Source organism: Cheilinus undulatus, linkage group 4 (genome assembly GCF_018320785.1).
Source record: "Cheilinus undulatus linkage group 4, ASM1832078v1, whole genome shotgun sequence".
Lineage (NCBI taxonomy): Eukaryota > Metazoa > Chordata > Actinopteri > Labriformes > Labridae > Cheilinus > Cheilinus undulatus.
The window spans coordinates 15,084,064-15,108,421 of record NC_054868.1 but is presented as its reverse complement, the minus strand read 5'-3'; the positions used below and the strand labels follow the sequence as shown (position 1 = coordinate 15,108,421).

The 24,358-nt window shown below is 41.8% G+C and overlaps 1 protein-coding gene across 2 annotated transcripts in view; it reads left to right on the top strand.

The window, feature by feature from the left end:
- The window catches only part of cpz (carboxypeptidase Z), a 65,715-nt gene that overhangs the window by 7,574 nt on the left and 33,783 nt on the right, over positions 1-24,358 (top strand). The window contains exons 6-12 of one of the 2 annotated variants that reach the window (XM_041786218.1): positions 404-600; positions 2,484-2,645; positions 2,752-2,910; positions 2,991-3,126; positions 3,230-3,369; positions 6,306-6,405; positions 6,478-6,623. In XM_041786218.1, the coding sequence (XP_041642152.1) occupies positions 404-600; positions 2,484-2,645; positions 2,752-2,910; positions 2,991-3,126; positions 3,230-3,369; positions 6,306-6,405; positions 6,478-6,623 (1,040 nt within the window). Of the gene's footprint in view, positions 1-403; positions 640-2,483; positions 2,646-2,751; positions 2,911-2,990; positions 3,127-3,229; positions 3,370-6,305; positions 6,406-6,477; positions 6,624-24,358 lie in introns of both variants that reach the window. The other variant, XM_041786216.1, reaches the window with a different exon arrangement.

The following is a 24,358-nucleotide window of genomic DNA, read 5'->3' as shown; positions in this document are numbered from 1 at the left end:
ACCAGCAGTAAATATTGGCAGCTTGAACAAAACAAGTTCGCTGAATTTTAAGCTGGACCAACAAACCTATGCCAGTTTAAGTTTTCTTCTTTATTCATCAACATTCCTTGCACCTTAAGGTGCATTTCAAGGACTAAAATGTGTTAAGTTGTTCATACTTAAACTTTAAATTGTGTGTTTTAAGAAATGAAGTTTTAGGTGTGATTTACATTTAAATATTGGTATTGATATCAGCTCAAATTAATTTCCAATAGATGTGCATTTATTTTAGTCTTTTGGTTACTGTTTGTTCCTTAGGTGGCTTTGGTTAAATTGTAAAAAAGAAAAAAAAAGCCCATAAATTCAATTTTGTTCTAATTCAATTAATGCTGCTTTGACTGTGTGCTTCTGTCCAAAATCCTAGTGGAGCCAGAGATCAAGCTGGTTGGCAATATTCATGGAAATGAAGTTCTTGGACGCCAACTTCTCATCTACCTGGCCCAGTACTTTTGTTCAGAATACATTCTCGGGAACCAACGAATTCAGACCATTATCAACACCACCCGGATCCATATTCTGGCCTCTATGAATCCAGATGGCTATGAGCTTGCTGCTTCAGAGGTAGAGGATAACAATGACCCGGAGCTCAACAATGAGGAAGTAAATACTGTTAACATTATAAGAGAGACAAACTGCCATTATCCATTTTCAATTCACTGTCTGTGCCTTCTGCAATCATTTTTATAGATGGTGGAATTGGTGGTGTATTGTGCTGAAGGAATTTCAAATGCAGTTTTTGAAGTAACAAAAGGCCCATCGAGCAATGTACTAAAGAGTAGACATGTTCAAAGCACTGATTTCCCATAACAAGCCTTTTGACACAGCACATAGCAGTACTGACACAGCATTGTGCTTAAATATTGAGAATGCATTCACTAACATTATGCTGCTACTCCTCTAACAAGCTCTAGATGCATATGCACCAGAGACTCTTTCAAGTCTTTATTGTGCAATTTGAAAAATTTAAAATCCAGCACAAACCCACCATTTGGTTTTAATTTGTTTCATGGAAAGATTTTATGCATGACTTTTAACCTGATAGACTGACAGCATGGGTATTAGGTGTTTAAAGAATACATCAACCAAATTGAGCAGTGTAATCTCAGTTTTGTAATTATCACTAAACTCAGATTTAATATGCAGTCCACACTACTTTTAAAGGGATACTTCAACATTTTGGCAAATTCGCCCATTGCCATAATTCCTATAGTCTTAGTAATAGGTTCGTTACCTTTAGTTGTCCATGCAAGCTATTTTTAGATCAGCAGGGCTGAGATGCCATCTGCTCTTCCAACTCTATGGAGTCTTATGGTATCCCGGCTTTCCCTCATCAAACTCATCAAATACACAATCCAACAACTCCAAAACACTCTCGTGGACAAGTTGTGACCTGCACATTCACCACGTTATGCAATAATCATTGAAAATTACGAGATTGAGTTGTTTTAAAGGTAAATGCAAAGCAAGAACTATCAAGTAACTATGGCACTGCCACAGGCATGCACTGTGTCACTCTGCCCAGTGGTTTACTCTAAAAGTAGTTCCGAGTATTTGCTTCATGTGGTCGTAATGTTACATAATTATACGTTATTTCATAGCATGGTATTGTAACTTAAACACAGTAGTGTTGTTTGAGGTATAAAGTATATGTTGAAAAACATGGAGTGCTTCAATATGTAGGTTTTAACACATTCTTCATCAGAAAGCTGTTTTTGGTTGATGGTAAAACAAATTTGTAACCTTGGAGATACAGTGCTTAACAAATTTATTAGACCACCTGTCATATTTGTCTCAAAGACCATCCAGCATTATGAAGTGCTTTAATGCGGACTCTTTCATTTTCAGTGAGCTCTCCATGTTTTACCATTTTGAACAGGAATGAGGGATTTCAAACTGAATTCACCCAAATTTGAGCTGGCTCAATAATAATCAAGAAATATTATTGTGCTTTACTATTTTTTCAGCTTTTTTTGTAAATCAGTAAATTTGAAAATTCATGGATAACAATAATAATTCTATTTTAGCATTAAAATTATGATTTGGGTTAAAGAGCTTCTACATATTGGTGTATTAACCATTGCAGAAACATAAAAAATGATTTTGGTAATTACCAATGCTGTTAATTTAGGGCAGCTGTGGCATAAACCTTACTTTGGTTAGGGTTAGGGTGGTCTAATAAATTTGTTAAGCACAGTATATAAATTAATTTTCTCCCTATTTCTCTCTCATTCTATCAAGATGGATACATGGCCATGTCTACATGTTAACATGGTTACCAGTCTATATTTTTTTCAATATTCATTCATATCATTAGGTTCAGTACCTTCGTTGTGTTATCAGTGTAGACATTCGCATGCCTACCTTCATTGGGGTCTTTGATTGAAATCTGTCAAACTTTCTGAACCTTTTTAATACCGCTAGCTGTTTGGATCTAATTGTTTCAGGGTCACTTGTGGAATGGTTGGATCACTGGACGGACCAATGCCCAGAATATTGATCTGAACCGCAATTTTCCTGACCTTACCTCCATTCTTTACCGGAATCGCCGCAGCAGGCACTACCGCACTGACCACATACCAATCCCTGACCACTACTGGTTTGGCAAGGCAAGATGATATTTTTTATTAATCTGATCTGTGGTAAATTATCAACATAAGATGTAATACTTCAGCCTGGATTCAAGAACAGTTTAACACTGACTTTGGACTATAGGTGGCACCAGAGACCTATGCAGTAATGAAGTGGATTAGGTCCCTGCCTTTTGTCCAGTCAGCTGCACTTCATGGAGGGGAGCTGGTGGTCTCCTATCCCTTTGACTTCTCCAGACACCTGCAAGAGGAGAGGATGTTCTCACCCACTCCTGATGAGCAGGTAGAGTGGAAAAATTGATGTATGAGATAGAAAATAGCTGCTTAAAATGACATACACTTTGCATAATAATCTTTCCATAGGTCTTTAAGCAGCTGGCACGTACCTATGCAGATGCCCATGCAACCATGTCAAACAATGACACAGAGAGGTGTGGAGCCTCTTTCTACCGGACTAGGGGTATCATTAATGGTGCAATGTGGTACAGTTTTGCTGGTGGTAAGATTATTACACTTTGCAAACAACAGAAACAACCACATTGAAAACGTGATATTTTCTATCCCATGTCTTTTGTCCATTAATTGATGCATCTTTCTTGCAGGCATGTCAGACTTCAACTACTTGCACACTAATTGTCTAGAGGTCACTGTGGAGCTTGGCTGTGACAAATTCCCTTCAGAGGCAGAGCTTTACCCAGAATGGAAAAGAAATAAGGAAGCTCTGCTAAGTTTTCTGGAGTCTGTAAGTTTTGATATGCCTGGGAAAATTTTGTAATCCTGGAAAAAAAGATGCACTATATCGCTCATGCACTAAAATGAAATAAAATTTGTAACCACGATTAATCTCACAAATTTCATAGTTAACTTGTGCTTAATTTCAAATTAATCATACCATTTTTATCTGTTGTAAATTTACCATACATGAATAGTTCTCAAGATTTAAATACCCTTATTTACACACAAAACACTTTCTTAATGCAAATGTTTGTTCATGGCAACACTTCATACAATGACAGACAATGTCCAAAAAATTCTTTAGACTAAGCTTAAAGATACTGAATGCTTAAAAAATACACTGAGGTTTTAACATGGTAAACTCAAGCTCAGCAATTGACAATTCATGGGACTATGATTGAATAAAACTACAATGTAGTCTCCAACTTTAGACTTCTAGAAGTTACCTCCTCTGTTGTTCTCAGCAATTTAGTACACAACAAGTGATGTCATGCATCACACCTGAGATTAAGTACATGGTACATTACCTGGATCATCCACGCTTAAGCATATCATTTCAACCTCTCATGGAGGGCTCAAAATAGCATGATACAAAAACAAAAGATAAATAATACAGGTAGAGAATTACACTATAGATTACTGGGAGAAGTTGCGTCTCCGGTGAGAGCATATGTTAAGACAAAAGAGCCTTTTAGTATTTTACTAACAACAATGGCTCTCAAAGAAGGTTCATAACTGCAGTTGCTGGATGCAAATTATATTTAGCAGAACCTCACCCTCCACAATATTTATCAGCCTGCAATTTTTAGTCACACATATCGTGACCACGTTTAAAGTTTGTTGCTTGCAGGGTTGTCCACAATCCAGTATGGTCTGCCTGTTGATGGGGAGTGGCTCTCTGCATTGGCAGTGTGCCTGGCCAGCAAGTGATACAGGGTATTTAAGACTCTACGACTTCCGGGTAACTCAATTCACGGCGACAATTAGAGCAAATAACTTCCATTGCTTTCCACATTATAAAGCAAATGACATTTTTCTCTTATTTTCCTAAATATTAATGCAAATGACAAATTATTTTTCAAGTCATCAGCTGTTAAACCATAATTCAAATGTTTTTGAACAAACTTCATAATGATAACCATTCTTTCTTTCTTTCTTTTTTTAAAATAAAAACTCAAAATGCACTATTCCACATTATTAAGCAGGCCACAGGTTTCAAGCAATATGGGAAAGAAAAAGGATCTCTCTGCTGCTGAAAGTGTCAAATAGTGTGATGCCTTGGACAAAGAATGAAAACATTAGATATCTCATGAAAAATAAATCATGATCATTGTACTGTGAAGAAATTTGTGGCCGATTCAGAGCACCGATGGGTTCGTGTAGATAAAGTCACAATGAGGAAGGTTTTGACGGACAATTTCATCGGACTAAGAGAGCAGCTGCTAAAATACAAATACAAAGCGGCAAACAGGTATTTGAAGCTGCTGGTGCCTCTGGATTCCCACCAACCTCAAGGTGTAGGATCCTCCAGAGGCTTGCAGTCGTGCATTAATCTACTATTTAGCCACCCTGAAAATCAACCCTGGATGGTCCAGATGGAGGAGTAGTGGATGGTTGGTGGATGGCCACCATGTCCCAACAAGGCTGTGACATCAGCAAGGATGTGGTGGAGTCATGTTCTGGGCTGGATTCATGAGGATAGAGCTGGTAGGCCCCTTAGGGTCCCCGAAGGTGTGCAAATGACCTCGGCAAAGTATATAGAGTTTCTGACTGACCACTTTCTTCCATGGTACAAAAAGTGACTGACCACTTTCTTCCATGGTACAAAAAGAAGAGCAGTCCCTTCTGTAGCAAAATTTTCTTCATGCATGACAATGCACCATCTCATGCTACAAAGAATACCTCTGTGTCATTGGCTGCTATGGGCATAAAAGGAGAGAAACTCATGGTGTGGCCCCCATCCTTCCCTGACCTTAACCCTAATGAGAACCTTTGGAGCATCCTCAAACTAAAGATCAATGAGGGTGGGAGGCAGTTCACATCAAAACAGCAGTTCTGGGAGGCTATTCTGACATCCTGCAAAGAAATTCCAGCAGAAAATCCCCAAAAACTCACAAGTTCAATGGATGCAAGAATTTTGAAGGTGATATCAAAGAAGAGGTCCTATGTTAACATGTAACTTGGCTTGTTAGGATGTTTTTGATTGAAATAGCTTTAGATTTTAATAAATATGACCTCCTAATGCTGCAAATTCAACAACTGACCATTTTTAGTTTTTTACGACCTATAAAAATAATTTAAAACTCTGTTGTGCTTAATAATATGGAACAGTGCATTTTGAGTTTTATTTTTTAAAACGAAAAAGGTTATCATTATGAAGTTTTAAACATTGTAATTATGCTCTAATGGCTGATGACTTGAAAAATATTGTGTCATTTGCATTAGTATTTAGGAAAATAAGAGAAAAATGCCATTTGCATCATAATGTGGAAAGCGGTGTAAGACTTATCTGGCATGATCTTAAAGCTGAACTCGCCATTTAAAAGTCTTGGACCATCATCCATTTCTGCTTGTGTGCACTGCATCACTGTGGCACTACTTCCTGATCTCTTATCATACAGAACGTGCATGTGTCAATGGTGTGACCAAAAAAATTGTGGCATTAAAATGAATTTAAGTCAACGTGTTATTAATGCGTTAACTTTGACAGCCCTAACTGAAGAATAAATCATTGAGAATAAAAGTGATAAACTCATTGCCAATTTATAATTTAAAGGTGTTTTTCTGTGTTGCATTGAAGAAATTGATTCAAACAGTGCTCATGTGCATCGGCAGGATGTAGACACAAGCATTTAAACCAGAGTAGAAGTAGATATAAATTGAAATGCCGATGGTACAAAGTGTTCACTGTTCTTTTGTCCTGTTGTCTTTGCCTCTTATCAGGTTCATCGGGGGATAAAGGGTGTAGTTAGGGATGCTGAAGGAAATGGAATAAAAGATGCAACTGTCTCTGTCAGGGGGATTAGAAAGGATGTAACCACAGGTAAGCACACATATCAATACATTATATATCATATTCATAGAGCATCTATAACCCCCCCCCTCCATCCCCCAGCTGAAGGTGGAGATTACTGGCGGCTGCTGAACCCAGGTACTCACATCCTTACAGCTACAGCTAAAGGCTATTCCAGGGTCAGTAAGAGGGTTCATCTGCCTTACCACATGAACAGGGCTGGACGAGTTGATTTTGTCTTAGAGAAGGTTGGTTGACTGTCTTTATCATACTGTCCAGCAATTTTCTGAAATGTCTTCTTTAAAATCGTACTTATATTTTCCTGTGTCTGCAATCTTAAGCCAGGGTGACAAACAGGGATGTAAACAGAGAAAACTGCTTATTAGCAAAGTTTTATCACTAAAATATCTGCATGCTAAAGTCAAGAGATGTAAATCTGAGCAGTGGCGCTCAGACACAGCTGTTATCACAATGCACATGTGCAGATAATTACATACAACTGCTCTTTGAATTACAATAGAGAATTGAGTATTCAATGACTTAAACAAATATCTGTTATACAAGTAAACTGCAAACAAACAATTACAAAGCAGAGCGGTGTGTATGTGTGTGTGTGTGTGTGTAGGTGTGTGTGGGTGGGTGTGTAGGGGTGTGTGTGTCTGTGTGTATAGCAGGGTATACGTTCAGCACAGTATACTCTGCTAAGCTAATGAAGTCAGGTATACTTTACTCCTGGTCTTCAAAAATACTCATTACCACCTATCCAAAGTATCAGTGCAATACAAACAGAACAAGGGATACTGGTCCTTCAGATCTGACCCTCTGTTATGTCACTCTAACCGTGCGTTCACACCAAGCACGAGTAAATTTATTCGTACGAATGAATCCCATGTAAAGTCAATGTAAAGATGCAAGTTGACGCCCCTTCGCCTGGGGCGGCGCGAATCGCGCGAATACCCGGTGCGTGACGCGCGATACGCGCAAGTGATTCGCGCGAATGAGGCGAATTCGCGCCGCCCATTCGCTTCATCGCGTCTACGCTCGAGTTCAAAAAATTGAATTTTTGCGCCGCGATGGCCAATCAGCACTGAGATCCTCTGGCGACTTCACCGGATGTTTCCGAGGGAGGACCGCCTGGGATGAAGTGGCTCATTCAAATCGAAAATGGAGGAGAAGTTGGTTGTGGCAGTGTGCGGTCACCCAGAGCTGTACGATACCTCCTGTATGTTTTACAGACACTGGAACAAGAAGGAGCTCACTTGGAGGAAAGTGAGTGAGGAAGTTGGATTGCCTGGTAAGTTTTGAAAACAGTTACGTGTTGCCGTCAGCCATCTATCACCACGTTAGTTAACACTGCCCGCGTTAGCATAACCCCGTGGCAAGCTAATTCGTACTTCGTGTGTTTGTGCAGACGATTTATGCTGTAAAAAGTGGAAGAGCCTGAGGGACACCTATCTGAAGGAGAGGAGAAAGGAGACAGAAAGGAGGAGTGAGTCGGGTGCTGGGCCGACTAAACGATGGAAGTACTCCGCGGTCCTGTCTTTCCTCGACCCCTTCGTCACCCCCAGGGAGACCAGTGGGAACATGTAGGAGGGGGTCGAGGACAGCCAGGCCGCGGAGGACAGCCAGGTCGCGGAGGAGCTCCAGGAGGACAAAGAACCAGCAGCAGCAGGGCCAGCAGATGAGGTGGAAGGTTTGTGTGGAAATGATATAAACAGTGACATTGCTGAACCTGTATACTGTGTTCAATGTGTACACTTTGGATTCTTGTCAGAACATCAGCCCCTCTCTGCTGATGAGGGAGAGGCCCCTGCTGCTGCTGCTGCAGCTCCTGCTCCTCCAGATCCAGCACCTGGCCCATCTACGTCGGCTGCAGTTCCCAGAGGTATGACCACAGCTACAACAATCAAAATTGTATCAAATAATTAATACATTGATCAGTCTATGCACTTAAACCCCCAGGATCTCCTAGAGCCCTTCAATGGCTTTGTAAATGTATGTTATGCTCCCACTTTGGCAGTTTTCATTTGACAAAGATGCTAATTTAGTCATGATTGTTTTGTATTCCATTACTACACTGTGTTGACAGAATTACCATTGGGTAGACAAATTAAATTCTTGAACCATCGGGCCCTCCTTCAAAGAAATCACACTCCCCCTTAAAGCCCTGGTGTCGCAGCACAGGCTATACTGCGGCGAAGGGAGGGAGGGGGGTGGGAGCCAACAAACGCATTGAGTTGGAGGGGGTGTGCGTGTTATATGTGTCCTTTTGTGCGTGTGTGTAAGCCTGTGTACTTTACTCAGTCCCACCCATTGTCTCTGCCGTCTGGTTACTGATGACGGAGACACGGCCGATGCCGTGGAGACGAACGAGAGTTCTGATCCAGAAACAAAGTTCACAGGAGTGGGGGGGTGAGCGAGATGGGGCCGGAGCATCTTGTCCGCATAACAGCCAGGAGAGTGGAGAGACAAACCGGCCTTGGGAAGGCTGGTTGTTTGAAGGCAAAACACACACTGAAATGTGTGCTGAAAAACCATATTGATGAAAACCAGGACAATGTATGTATGTATGTATTGTCCCTGATAAATAAACGGATAAACAGTAGTTTTGCATCACATAGCCATGGTACATAAAAAAACATGATTTTAATCATGTTAGGAACACATCCTTGACTCATGCCTTCAAAGTAGTAGTTTTTAGTGTTTTTCATCTGATTCCCTCATTCCTTAAGTATCTGTTGTGCAGAGACATTATATGGTATATACAGTTGGTTATATTATGTTGTGTGAGATTCTAATTAAAGGGTTATGAAGTTGAAAGGGTTAAAAACACTGATTATTCATTAGTAAATGGCCTCTTTGTATTCCCATGATTTTGAGCTTTAAAGGTATGTGCACGTGTGTGCTTGTGCATGTGTTTGCATGCAATAGTGATGTGGTCTGTTTATTCAGCTTAACACGGCATTTTGTTTGATTTATGTCTTAACATTCAAAGCATAGGAATCTCCTTTCATCAGCATGACCTTTGTAGCCATGTCTGCATCAGGAATCACAGTTTTCAATTCAAAGAAGCAGCCAATCCCTGCAGAACAGAGTGTAAACAATACAGTCATGTGCGTCCACCTGTTCATGCCGGTGCACCTCCACAAAGGTGGCATTGTGTACATAAATGTACAATTACAGAGTTCAGATTTGAACTACCCAATTCACATTTGCTAAAGATGATGAGGACAAGGGTCAAGGTCCAAAAATACAATTAATATTTCTAACTTTAATGTTTAATATCTTTGAACATTACTAATGTCCTAAAAGGTCTTTATTGTAATTTCCTTTAAAGGAGGCCTGAGTGTTTTAATGAAGGAGAGGATTAACAGATCCAAGCGGTCTGTGGTGTTGATATTCTATGGTTGTAATACATGCATGTATTTATCTTTTCTACAGCTATTGATGCCGTTTTTTTAGTAGTAATGTATTCATGACGTACAACAGTAACACTCACCATGTTTTTTTCTATTACATACAGTGAGTCAAAGGAGGAGGAGAGCCCCTTTCCACTCCAGAGAGCAGCCGACGGAGGTGGAGAGGCTTCTGCTGGAGGCCCTCCAGAGCCGTCCACCACCAGCAGCTCCAGCTCCACCTCCACCTCCCCTTTCTGAGGATGAAATGTTCCTTAGAAGTCTGCTTCCTTCCCTGCAGAGATTGCTGCCTCAGACCAAAGAATATGTAAAATTTCAAATTCATAAATTAATTTATGAGGCAAGCACAGCTCAGCCTAATTCGGAACCATTGGAACCCATGCTATAGTTTGTTTTTTAATGTAGGAACTGAGGCAACAATCTCTGCAGGGAACGAACCAGACTTTAATCTCCTTTCTCCTCTCCTTCTTGTCCCTCACTCTTCCGTTTCCCTCCTCCAAGCGAGCTCCTTCTTGTTCCTGTTGTTTCTGGTATTTATTTTGTCCCTCCTTTGTATATAATTTCATACATTATTTTAATTAAAATTCCCTGTCATATTGAACAAAGCTTCACTTTCTTATTAAGGACACAAATTCAAGTGCTTCTCTTAATGTCATGGTAGATATTAACATAAACTGAGACCAGTATCAGCTCTATATCCTCCTGGCACCCGAGGGAAAAAGTGTCATTCATTTTCTGTTTTGATGTGGTTTCCTGTCGTTTTGGTCTGAAAAAACAACCTACCATTTTGACTTTTTGAAAGTTTTTAATTTTAATTTTACAGCATGTCCACTGTAGTGGACATTGGGACTATTTTCAGCTAAAACCACAGCCCTGTCTAGAATTGAAAACCTCACAGAAAATAACTTAAATGCGATATTAACAACATATTTTGAGAGAAAGAAATTAAAACCGTGTTTTTTTTTTTAAGGAATATATTAACCTAAAAGGAGAAAAATAGCATCTTGGGTTTTAAATTGTATAATAATAAGGATGCTAAATGTGCTCGGTTCAGCTGGTTTGGGCCTGGCATCACATGATGAAGTGCACTTAAATATTTATCTATTGTTGCCAGCTGGACCTTCACACCAAATGCTTCCTGAGCAAAGTGACTGATGCCTTATGTGTGATAGCTTTACGTGATGTATCACAATCGTATCTGAGTTTCTATCAGGCCCAAAGCTGCCTTATGTGTTAGTCATTGGTTTAATATGCTTGTTTTATGTCGCTGTGGTCTCTATATGTATTTATTTGCTTTTTAATGACATGGCATTACTTTAATCATTTATTTTGAATTATTTCGCAGTAAAGGGGATCCCTAGACCCCAGTTTGAGGACAACTGCTGTAAAGGATCCTAGCTGCTTCAGTTCTGTCTACTACAACTATGTAGTTAGAAAGTACATGAATATTGTCCTGATGTCCACTAGAATTGACATTCATAAAAAGGGAACTATTTCAAAAAATAAAATCATAAATTACTTTAAATATCAAATAAACAATTCCCAACACATCAATAAACAAGAAAATCTATGATTATCATGGTAAAAAAAGACAAATAGCAATATATATATGACTTACATGATCTTTTCCGATGAAATGTACTCATGACATGTACTATGCCGGCCATTTTGGAGGAAAAGAAAGAGAAAGTTCCCAGCATCCCAAATTGGCACATGGTACATCACTGGAAAGCCCAGGATGTCCTCTTACAATACATGGGGGATTGCTGGAGTAGCTTAGAAGAGTCCAAAGATAAGCATGTGAACTCATTGTCCAACTGGACACTATTTATAATTGCTGTATTTTCTATCCTTTGCTGCTTACCAAGTTATTAGAGAATATTTGAGTGCAGCCCTTAGGTCAGACTATCAATCACAGAGTCAGCTGCCCTGACATATGTTTCTGTCTGATTAGCCCTAGATTCAAGTAGTTTGATCTTCTGTAATGAGCTACCTGTCATTGAAGTAATAATTGCCAATTCTGAAGCCCGTAATCTTTACATGATCTTTCACAATACATTATGTGTGTTATTTGTGTCATGCTCTGTTTGTTTATAGATTAGCTATTTCTGGAACTAGTTAAAGTAAATAAATAGGATACCAAATGTCATCTCTTCTATGTGGTGCTGTGAGTAATATATCTTATAATCAGGACACAGAATATCAAACCTCTAAGTTACTTTTTGGTATTGGCATTCAAGGTCAAAGAATAAAAACACTCAAACAACTCCATTTATTTAGGGGCTGATATGAAGGATGAAGATGTAAGAAGTTTGCTCTCTAGTGCTGTGGGTGGCTCTTAAAAGAGCCATTGTGGTGTGCTGCTTTGTGCGCTATGTGGTGGGCTGCCATAGGACTGCTCCTTCTGCAGAGAAGTATGCCATGAAGGTCTCCCTCACCCGGATGGCTTCTCTGGCAACCCTTCCCAGACCTGGCAGTGGCTCCACCTCACCAGCTGGCCCCTCCCTCCTCGCGTTTTTTGGCAGAGTTCGTGCGAACAGGGCGAGTTCATTAGCGCGTCTCTCGTGAATTGAAAAATATCAGGAGTGAACTCCCTCTATTCGCGTGAGTAATTCCGGGAATTAAGCAATCGTTCGTGCTTGGTGTGTACGCCTGGAAATACAGCATGATCCAACCAATATCTGTAATGCCTACTCATTTCTCTCAACATGGAGTTCTTTTGGGGACTCTTTACTTCAGTCATCAGTTTTCTACATCCACCAGTCCTCAACCAGCTCCTCCAACCAGCATCTTGAGTTCCCTGGTTCCCTTTACCTTGTATTACCTACCACAAGTGTTACATGTCCAAGAATGACGCCAGGCCCACTCTTGTGCTACACTTTTAATTGTTGAAAACAGAATTTAATTGGATTGTTTTGATCCAGTAGTGAAGAGAGTGTTTGACAACAATCTATCAAATGCCAAATACATTTACCACGACATCCAGAATGAATTTTTTTCTGTGACAGCTGAAATGATTCATAGAGACATAAGTAATGGGGTGAGGGATGCTGAATACTTTGGTGTTTTAGTGGATGAAAGCAAGGATGTGAGCAAACAAGACTAGGTTGAAACCTAGTATATGCCTGACCGCAACTATCTGGGATGCCTGTTGAAATGCCTGACTGGCAGAATAATTTTGTTATTTTTTTGTTAGCCAAATTTATTGTAACTGGTTGCTTAAATGCATATAGCTACATGTTGTCCTCTCTGTCTGTCTCTCTGTCTCTCTCCCTCTGTGTATGTGGAGACGAGCTCTGAGCAACATCATTGCCTCTCCCCTTCTGCTTTTGTTTTATCGCATCTGATTGGTTAATTCATAGACAGAAACAAATGCACACATGACTCAGCAGAGTTGAAAGTGGGCTTGGACTTTACTGTAACCACTCCTGAAGCGTCCATGCTGAACACCAGGTTTGGCCCTGAGAACTGTGAGGAGAAAATGTCCTCACTTTACTCTGTGCATTTTGTGTGGGGAGGGGACACATCACTACAATAACGCGCACAAGACAAGAGCGGTTTGTATATAGAGCAGTTTGTAGTTTAAATATTTTGTATTTATAACAGATGAAGGTGTAATCATTATTAGCTGTGCCTCTCTGCAGCTGGCTGGTTCAAGAAACCCCCTGCATTGTGATGAATGAATGATAGACAGGAGGCTCATACATCTTTTCATGCGGCCGTTTAATCTGGACAGGAACAGAATAAGTACTGGTCATACAATCGGCTTGTGGCGACGGTCATGTACAGCATACTCAGGCAGTCTCTCATGAACTGGCAAAAATGTTACGGCTGCCCAGTGACTATATACACAGCCTGAGAGAGGGCGCCCTAGAGCTATAAATGACAAGGCAGCTTAAACCCAAGTGCAAGTGGAATGACACTATAAACTCTATTACACTCCCCCTGCTAAATTCCACTTGCTGATAACAGAAACGAAAGGAAAAAAAAAAGACCATAAGTAAAAAAAAGATACAAACATCATAACCAAAATAAACACAGGTACTATTACATTTTCACATATGTCACTCTTGTACTACCATGAGGTTGTAGAAATAAAAATTGCAGCCTAAATTACCCAGTAACCAACTACTCCTTTAAAGAGTCAGTGTGCAAAAAGGTTGGCCGACCTCCTCAACACACATAGGGAAAAAAATCTGCCTGTTACATATTCCATGCACACAGTGGCTGCAAAATCTGTTCACCTCAGTACAGGACCAAAATACAAGAGATCTCATACTCTACAGATTACTCAAATACACGAAAGAACAAACATTTACCAAAACCTTAAGACATCCCCATCCCCATCCTATACATAGGGTACCTTTAATGTATTATCACTGATTTTTGATGCATCATCTCAATAAGTCTGGAAACAGGTCTCAACAACCTCCCTGCTCTGGACCGTACACCGGTACTAACTCTCTCATCTCTATCAGATGCTACAACGTAGAGTGAAGCTGCATCAGCTAAGCCCTGAGCCTCAGTACATGTATGGGCTTCTAAAGGCTCATCAGTCAGGTCAGGCACACTCTTAGTCAAACTTTCATCTTGTGCCGGAACAGAATCAGCTGTGGGAACAGTCTGTAAGGGGCTGTGTGGAGACTCTCCACCATGAGTCTCAGGTTCAGTGATGGAAGCAGTAGAGACAGGGGAAACATCAGGCTCATGCTCATCCTCAACATTCTCTTGCTGACCAGCGTCCTCCTCACCTCAAGCTGTCTGCCCTGCTTGAGGTGTCCAAAGGCAGGATGGACACCCTCATTCTAGTCCTCTACTCTGTAGAATCCTCGGAAACATCTGAATCAGCATCCCACCCTCCAGAAGGATCCACAGAATCAGACAGTGATGACACATCCACCTCATCTTGAGGCGCAACGTCTGGCAAAGGTAGGAAGTTCACAGGCATGATCAGATTTCGATGAACAACTTTCTCCTGACCAGTTGTGGAATGTTCTAGCAAGCCATTATAAGGCACTTTGTGACCCAACGTGATGTGCTTGGCTGCACAAAGGCTTCTCTGCTTCTAGCATCAGCGACCACGTTTTTGGGACCAGGTATGTACTTGAGGTCAAACTGAAAGGGTGCTAGCTTGGCAATCCACTATTGCTCACATGCATCCAGTCGTGCCTTGGACAGTATGTAAGTCAAGAAACTGTCATCCGTCCAAACAGTAAACCGGTGACCTTGCAGCCAGTGATGAAACTTGTCACATACTGCCCACTTTAAGGCGAAAAACTCAAGCCTGTGTGCAGGATACCTGGACTGAGCATAGCTGAGCAATTTACTTGCAAAGGCGATTGGCCTGGCTGTCGACCCACCAGCAGCAACCTGCCACAGCACAGCACCAAGACCATCACTTAAAGCATCCACTGATAGTAGAAAGGGCTCAGTGAAGTTTGGGTGGTTAACCTCAGTTAACCTCAGCTGTTGAAAAGCCAGCCTGCACTCATCTGTCCAATCAGCTGCACGCAATTTCCTCTGAGCTGGTTGACGCTTCTTCCTCGCTCCACACAAACTCCTGTCTCCTGTTGTAAGTCTGAACAGAGGTTTAGCTATTGAGGAACAGCCTTCGATTAACTGCTGGTAGAAAACCACCATGCCAAGGAATGACCAAATCTTTTTCTGAGAGGTAGTATTGGTGCCCTGCTCCATAAGGTCGTCTTCTGTCAAGGAAGTGATGGCAGCTACCTTACCTGGGTCAGATCTTATACCCTCAGCACTGACAATATGCCCCAAGAATCTCACAGATCTCTGCAAGAAGTGACATTTCTTCTTTGGAGCTTGAGGTTCTGAGCTCTTAGACGCCCAAAAACCATCTCCAGCCGCTCCAATGCAAGCTCCTCCATGGGGGCAAACACCAAGACATCATCCAGATAACACACCAAACTGAGAAAGTTCTGGTCTCCAAAAATCCCCAGCATAATTCTCATGAAGGTTGCTGGACTATGACATAGTCCTTGAGGCATTTTATTGTATTTACACAATCTAAAGGGTGAGGTAAAATCTGTGTACTTGCGGTCACTTTCATGTTACTTCCACATTATAGTAGCTGGAAGTGAGGTCCATGGTTAAGAAAAAGGCTGCCAAGGCATCAGCTGGATGGGGTAGAGGGTGGGCGTCTTTGATAGTTCGAGTGTTGAGCCAACAAAAATCATTACAGACTCGCATCCCACCCGACTTCTTCCAAACAAGCACCAAGGGTGATGCGAACTCACTGCTGGATTTCTTATGATTTCTCGCTCCTCCATCTCATACAACACTTTCCTGAGCTTCTCATACTGTGTGGGTGGCACCCACCTGCAAGGCAGTCGAAAAGGTTTGTCATCAACAACACGTGTGCGATGGACATATCCTGAAACTTTGCCGCAGTCCAGCTTGGCTCTCGAGAAGATGGGCTCGAACTCAGCGATGAGGTTGACTAATCTCTCTTTGCAGGTAAGCAACACTTCACAGGAGTTGATGTTTATGTCAGACAACCCTAAGTCATCCAACACTGCATGTAGTGGATTTGTTGGATTACTGGATTTCTTAGGTGAGGGGTGATCAGGTAGACTGGAAACATCAGTAGTCAAACTTTGGGCCTCACAGCGGTAGGCTGAGCTGGGAGGCGACAGCTGGACATTTTGCTGTATGTTGGACTGACTGTCAGAGGTGTCCCCAGTACTGCCAAAATTCTCCACCGCCACACAGGAAAACACATCAGCTAACTTAGCTTCAGTGTCACAGATTTATCAGATGGATTTATAACTTTCAGAGGCAGCCAGCCATCTTCTCTCAGCACTGCCACAATTCGCCCCACAATGACCGATCTCGGCCTGGCTCTGGAACTCTTAGGCTCCAACACTACAGTGCTCCCAGTGGTCGACACATTCACTTGTTGCAGCTTTCCCCAGACAAGGTGCTCAGTCATTGGGTCCAATGTGATAGCCCTCTTCAGTTTTACTGTTCCAACCTTGTCAGCAATACCTGTTGACTCATCTGACACCTCAGACATCAGACTCAGGAGGTGTTTCTCTGTGTCATTGTCATGGCTTGGAGTTGCAGAGCTAAAGTCGAGCAGGCCTCTCTCCAACTTTACGTGCTGGGCAAGGTACCTCATCAGGTTGCTGCCGATGATAAGGTGATCCTTCTGTCCATCAACCACCAGTGTTGGCACGATCACTTTACAGCCATAAGTCTCCACCTCAAGATCACATATGCCTGCTGGTATTGTCTTTGAGCCACCACAACCTATCAAAACAACATCAGTGGGCTGAAAGGTAGGGGTCTTCAACACAGCTTGCTGAAGAAGTTGAGGCACTACACTGAAACTCAGAGTACAAGCCATTGAGCCACTGTCAAGCATAGCTTTGACTGTCTTTGCCTCCTCGTGTCACATCCTCATAAAACAGTTCATCATGTGGTTTCAGTCTTTGATTGTAATGGAGGATGGGTGTGTATCCCACAGATAATTGAATTATCATCATCAGTTTCTGGGAGATCACATTCAGGCCTAACACTTGCCCCCTCCACATGCAGGCCATCTAGTTTCCCACCTGCTTGGATGTAGTGTTCGGCCGCTTTGTCCTGGCAGCTCCATCCTTGGGACATTCAGCTTGAGTGTGATCAGGTGCGTAGCAGACGAAACACAGCTGATTGGTTCTGCAATGGTAGTGGGTAGTATGTTCCGCGTCTGCACAGGCATCACAAGGCAAAAGAGGTTTGGCTCTGGTTTTTGATTCAAACGAAGATGCTCATCATTTCTCTCAGACACCCTGCCTTGCTGCGGCTGAGACTTCAGCATGGCTATGAGGCGGTCAAGACAGTTAGCTGAGCCCTCAGCCTGCCATCCTGGAAATGGGGCTGAAGCACAGTTTGGGTGTTAACATTAGTTAGGTTTACTTGTTGCACACTGGAGCTCACTTCCTGCTGCAAGACAGCAATGGTAGCTGTTACTTTTGACTGTGGAGTCTGTTTATCTCTGTTATGTTCAACTAGTCTCTCATGGACCTCAGCTACAGTCCACTGTTGCATTGGTTTGCACTTAAACATCAGAGACAACTCTGGGTCTGGACAGTGACAGATAAACATGGAAGTCAGGTCACGTGACATATCATCAAACATCTTATTTTGACTCCTAAGACAGTCTTCAGTCATCTCCATAGCTCTGTTTAGCCTTAACCAGTAGTCAAAGGGACGTTCACCTGAGTTGGGCAGTGTAGCATAGAAGTCAGCAAGGGGCATACCAGAAGAGACAGTGTCACTGAGGTGCTGCTTGAGTATTTCAAACACTGGGTCGGGGCCCCCTGACCAGGACAAAGATGGCCCTCTTTGCATGCCTACCTTCACTACCTCCCGTGCCCTCCCAACAAGCTTACTCAGCACTTCCTCATCCTGTTCTGTGACTGGGATCCCCTTCTTCTTCATGTAAGTTACCATAATAGCTTCCCACTCATGAACCGTTGTAAATGTCATTACCATCCCCTTTAAAACTTGCAGGCTCTTTTATGTCAGATCTGACTATAACATTTAGTAACGAGGAGTCTGTCATTGCATTTCCCACAGTCCCACTTAAACCAGATTTCACCCCACAGCCTAAGCGTGACTCAATGCAAGATGCCATACTCTCACCTATAGAAAGTCCGATCTAGGTAGCTATACCTGCTACCAGTTTCTCAGTTGTGCGCTCCCCCTCTGTCTTTTGAGTTTGAGAATCATTCTTAGAGGGTTCATTGACAGTATCATCAGTAGTAATATTGTCCTCAAAACTAGCCTTGGGTGTAGAGGACCCTGGGGCAAACAAAATCCTGTGCCTACCCCTTCCAAATGTTGGTATTGGAGTAAATGTCACTGACCCTCTCCCCCTAACAAACACTCTACCACCCTCCATGACTCAAAAAATGAGTGAAAACAAAATAACTCACGGCAGAATGAAAACACTGCTAACACCAAATGATGTGAATTTAAATTTAAGAGCAAAATATTACTTTGACTAAAGTGTCACAAAGAAATGCACTCAATAGCTTAAATTGTCCATAATATGTGAAAACACACTTAAAATATCTTTCAAATTTACTCAGCTTTCGTCATTTAACTTTGTTTCCTTGCCTTTGTTAAGATTCACAAAGTTCATGGTTCTCTAGCATCCACATTATTATTGTCAACGTCAAACCTGGTACGACACCTTCGCCTCGTGGCCAAACGTTATTTAAACTGCCGCTGGCACTCCACATTGTTGCCACCTGTCTGTGCGAGCCCTCCTGCCGCGATGAAGAAGAAGCTCGGGTCATGGCACCAGTGTAACCGTTCCTAGCTGCGCGTCTCTGCAGCTGGCCGGTTCAAGAAACCCCCTGACTCTGCATTGTGATGAATGAATGATGGACAGGAGGCTCATACGTCTTTTCATGCGGCCGTTTAATCTGGACAGGAACAGAATAAGTACTGGTCATACAATCGGCTTGTGGCGACGGTCACATACAGCATACCCAGGCAGTCTCTCATGAACTGGCAAAAATGTTACGGCTGCCCAGTGACTAAATACACAGCCTGAGAGAGGGCGTCCTAGAGCCGTAAATGACAAGGCAGCTTAAACCCAGGTGCAAGTGGAATGACACTATAAACTCTGTCACAAAGGGAAAGAAAGCCCTTCTTGAACAGATACACTAAATGGCACTAAACCAATGTTGATAGGTTTCAGTAATATTTAGACACTTTGAAGAACATGTAAGTGAGAGCATGACATGTAGGTGGTAAGTCATTGTAAGCTTTGAATTAGAGGTTTTGGGTTCAAATCCAGTGGCTTCCAAAACCTTTTTTTTTTTTTTTTTTTTTTTTTTTTTTGCTGCTGACTCTTATGCAATGCACAGACATTTAATCATTCAAATCAGGAAATACTTAGGACTTCTGTATGAAAATTTGCTTCAATTTGTGATCAAAAAGTACCCACCTGACAAAATATTGATTTCGGTCCATCACAGTTCACCCTAAATAGTCATTTTAATCCTTTGATTATTTGCTCTGACATCAAAACATGCCAATAGTTGTACCAGCTGTCCTCAAAAACAGAAAAACACTCTGCAGTCTTGTGAGTAAAAGAATCCCAACATAAAAATGTCATCGCTAAGTTTCTGCAGTGGGCTACCAGAGTAAAAATGTTAAAATTGGAGACCTCAAAGTCACCTGGCTCTGCCCAATGTGCTGATCCTCTGCATAGAGCACAAATGCTGCCAGTGTGATGTCTCTTTGTCCCCAATGGACAGCAGTAGGGATCCACTATGCCTCTCACATGCTTTGGCCCTAAGATCCTGCAGTTCTTGCAGGGGCTCTTGGAGGCGGGGAAGTCGCCCTCCACCCTCAGGGGGAGGTTTGTGGCTATCAAGGTGGCTCGTTTAGGACAGAGCCAGTTGTCCTATGGGCCCTGAAACAGAGGCCATTGGAACAATTGGACTCAATGGACTTAAAGTGGCTGTACCTTAAGACTAGAGATAGACTGATATGGTTTTTCAGGGCCGATACCGATACCGATTATTAGTTGTCAAGGAGGCTGATAACCGATATTTGGAGCCGATATTCATTTGCAGTAAAAATGAAAACACTGGAGTCAAAATTTTGAATAATACAAACTCCATCACCTAAACTTCGTCAAAACTAGGCTGCTACATTATTATCAATTAATGTTACTATAGCTGAAAAAACACCATGCATTTCATGTTGGGTTTATGATGCAGTTACATCATGTCTTAAGTCTTGAACAGCAATATTGTGCTCCTCTCTACAATAAACTATCAAAGACAGCTTCAGGACACACTTCATCTAACAATATGTCATTTTCTGCTGCTTGGGATCTCTCGATCAACACAGAAAAATGTAAAGTAAAATAACTTGGTAGTTAAACAGCCATTATTGCCCTCTCACACAAACACAAGTCTTACTATTATCACTAATTATTTCCCTATCAATATTACCAGCAACCTTGTTTCAAGTGATTAAACCATAAAAACACTAAATAGCCTACAGCATCTTCACTTTAATAATCAGTGTTTATCATAGGAACAGACAGGGGGTGGTAATGCACCAGAGTGATGGATGCCAACTGCCGTAAAACCAAAGAAGAAGAAGAAGGAACAGACAGCTGCAGCTAACGTAGATTGGGCCTCACAGTAACGTTAGCAGTCATGAGTTGTAGAGTTTCTCATGTGGCTTCCACACAAACACACACTATTCTGTACCATAACAGATATTCTCCCAATTGCTAAAGTCTGCTGAGCGTCTAGAGCCAGAGGAGGAGAAAGCGGACTAGTGGGCTAGCCGGTGGGCTAACGTCACACTAAACACTAATCAGCCTTCACCTGAACGTGCTTTCCTGCAATAAAACTGGACTGAATTGAGTTCATTAGGTTTTTACTCTCTCTCTCTCTCTCTCTCTCTCTCTCTCTCTCTTTCTCACACACACACACACACATACTTCTACTATTACGGACTATTTCCATATCGATATTATCAGCAACCTTGTTTCCAGTGATAAACAGACACGTCTGGAGAGACTGCTAGCAAGCAGAGCTGCCGCTTATGTTTATATAACATTATTGGGCTCACAGTAACGTTACTAGTATGTGTGACTTGAAGAGGACTGGGATGTTTATTACAATTTCGGGAGTGTCTGCTGCCTAAACTTACCCTCGAAACATATAACTGCTCTCTGGAGCATCTCCTCTCGGCAAAACTTTTTCTCATCTAGTCTGCACCGTATGTTGAGCACTGTGTAAGCACTGCGCATGCGCACAGCTTTCACTGCAGATTGGTTGTTACCTGTGCTCTGGCTCTGCGTTTGGACAAAACTATCCGTGAGGACATGCATGCATGTATCTTTCATGGTGGTGCACATTACTTTTCTCATCCAGTTTTAGTTGCAGTGTATCCAGATCATTACTTAAGCCTTTAACAGTAGCAGTGAGGGTCTGGACTGCTTTTCTGAGTTCAATGTCATTTTCACATACAGAATTAATTAACTGCATGCCGGTGGAGACATTAGCTGAGGACAGTGGCAATCCTAATCTAGCTGCTTGGCGAGCCCTTTCAGCTTGAGAGGCAACTTCAAACGCCTCTGTGAAGGTTTTTACACCTCTTTAATGGCACTTTACTTGGAGTTCCTGATCCAGACCAGCAATGAAGTGAGACATTTTCAATTACAGTCATGGACGAAAGTATTGGCTCCCCTGGAATTTTTTCCAGTAAATACACCATTTCTCCCAGAAATTGTTGCAATTACAAATGTTTTTGGTATACACGTTTATTTCATTTATGTGCATTGGAACAACACAACAAAACAGAAGAAAAAAGCCAAAATTGACATAATTTTACACAAAACTCAAAAATGAGCCCAACAAAATTATTGGCACCCTTTTAAAACTGTGGGTAAATCATTTTATATCAAGCATGTGATGCTTATTTAAACTCACCTGTGGCAGTAACAGGTGCTGGCAATCTAGAAATCACAACTGAAACCAGTTAGAATGTAAAAGTTGACTTAACCTTTGTGTTATGTGCCTGTATGTGTCACACCAAGCATGGAGAAGAGAAAGAAGGGCCGAGAATTGTCTGGGGGAAAAAAGCAATATTGTGAAAAAATATGAACAACCTAAGGTTACAAGACCATCTCCAGAGATCTTGAAATTCCTTTGTCCACTGTGTGTAATATAATCAAGAAGTTTATAACCCATGGAACTGTTGCTAATCTCCCTGGGTGTGAACGGAAGAGAAAAATTGACAAAAGAATGCAACACAGGACAGTTCGAATGATGGATAAACATCCTTAGTCAACTTCCACACAAATTCAGGCTGTTCTGTAGACTCAAGGTGCATAAGTGTCAGCTTGGACCATATGTCATCATCTGAATGAAATTAAGTGCTATGGCAGGAGACCGAGGAGAACCCCACTGCTGACAAAGAGACACAAAAAAGCCAGAGTGGAGTTTGCAAAAATTTACCTGAGTGAACCTCAATCCCTCTGGGAGAACATTTTGTGGACAAATGAGACTAAGGTAGAGCTTTTTGGAAAAGCACGTCATTCTCCTGTTTACAGAAAATGGAATGAGGCCTACAAAGAACACAGTACCTACAGTCAAACATGGTGGAGGTTCAAAGATGTTTTGGGGTTGTTTTGCTGCCTCTGGCACTGGGTGCCTTGACTGTGTGCAAGGAATCATGAAATCTGGAGACTATCAAAAGATTTTGTGCCGCAATGTAGTGTCAGAAAGCTAGGTCTGTGTCAGAGGTCATGGGTGTTCCAGCAGGACAATGACCCGAAACATACCTCAAAAAGCACCAAGAAATGGTAAAAGACAACGTGCTGGAGAATTCTGAAGTGGCCGGTAATGAGTCCAGATCTAAATCCCATTGAACACCTATCGACACATCTCAAAATTGCTGTTGCAAGAAGGCACCTTTTGAGAGACCTAGAGCAGTTTGCACAAGAAGAGTGGTCCAAAAATTCAATTGAGAGGTGTAAGAAGCTTGTTGATGGTTATAGGAAGAAATTGGTTTTAGTTATTTTTTTCCAAAGGGTGTGCAACCAAGTTGTGGGTGCCAACAATTTTGTTTATTTGAAAATAACAAGCATACAACATAAATATGTCATATTCACATCCTTTTCTTTTCAACGATATATCCTTTAGACATGTTACTCTTTTTTCTCAACATTCCAACTGCAACAATTACGTCTCTTTAAGTGTGCCTGGCACACACAAACAATTTTTCACACACACAAATAAAAATAAAAATAAATAAATAATAGACAATTGACACAGAAAGATTTTCAGAGGACAGAGCAAGCAAACAAACAAAAAAGGTCTAACCAAAAGCAAAAGACCGAGTGTAAGTGACCTTGATTATATTACATCAGGTGAGCACTCAGCCAAATTATTGCAGTAGCAGGGGCATTACAGGTGCCCATCTCTTTCTAAATTTTGACATCTGAAGCTGTAAGGCATATGTGATTTTTTACCATTTCATATAACTCTAGTACCTTCTGACAATCAGACAATGGAACGGACATGGCTATACGTTGGATGAGCGATTCAGTGGAGGACGGGGCACGGGCCTATCCTCCCAGAACTAGGGCTAAGTGTAGATGAACGCACCAGTGGAGGAAAGGAGTAGACTTCTAGACAGGAAAAAGCTCCAGATTTGTCCTTGTGGTTGGCAGAAAGTAACATCAGTCAAACGCCTTAGAATGCATCAGGGGCGAATTAAGTGTTTAGTAAAAGGAGTGCAGGGTCGCTGCATCGATCAGTACTTCCTGAGAAGTCAATCGAGCCAGTCGGTTGAAGTCCAGCGGCAGGTAAAAAAAAAAACAGTTCGCAAGATATCAGCAACTCTGGCACTGCAGAGGAGGGGGATAGCCTGGGCGGAAGGGATGTGGATGACTCTGAGGAAAGCCTGCCAATCAGAGGGAAAACCTTTGAGCATAAAGCCAAAGTGAAATGGCCTAAGGCAAGCAAGAGGAAAGAGTGGGAGACAGTTAATAGGGACTTTACAACGTTGTTAGA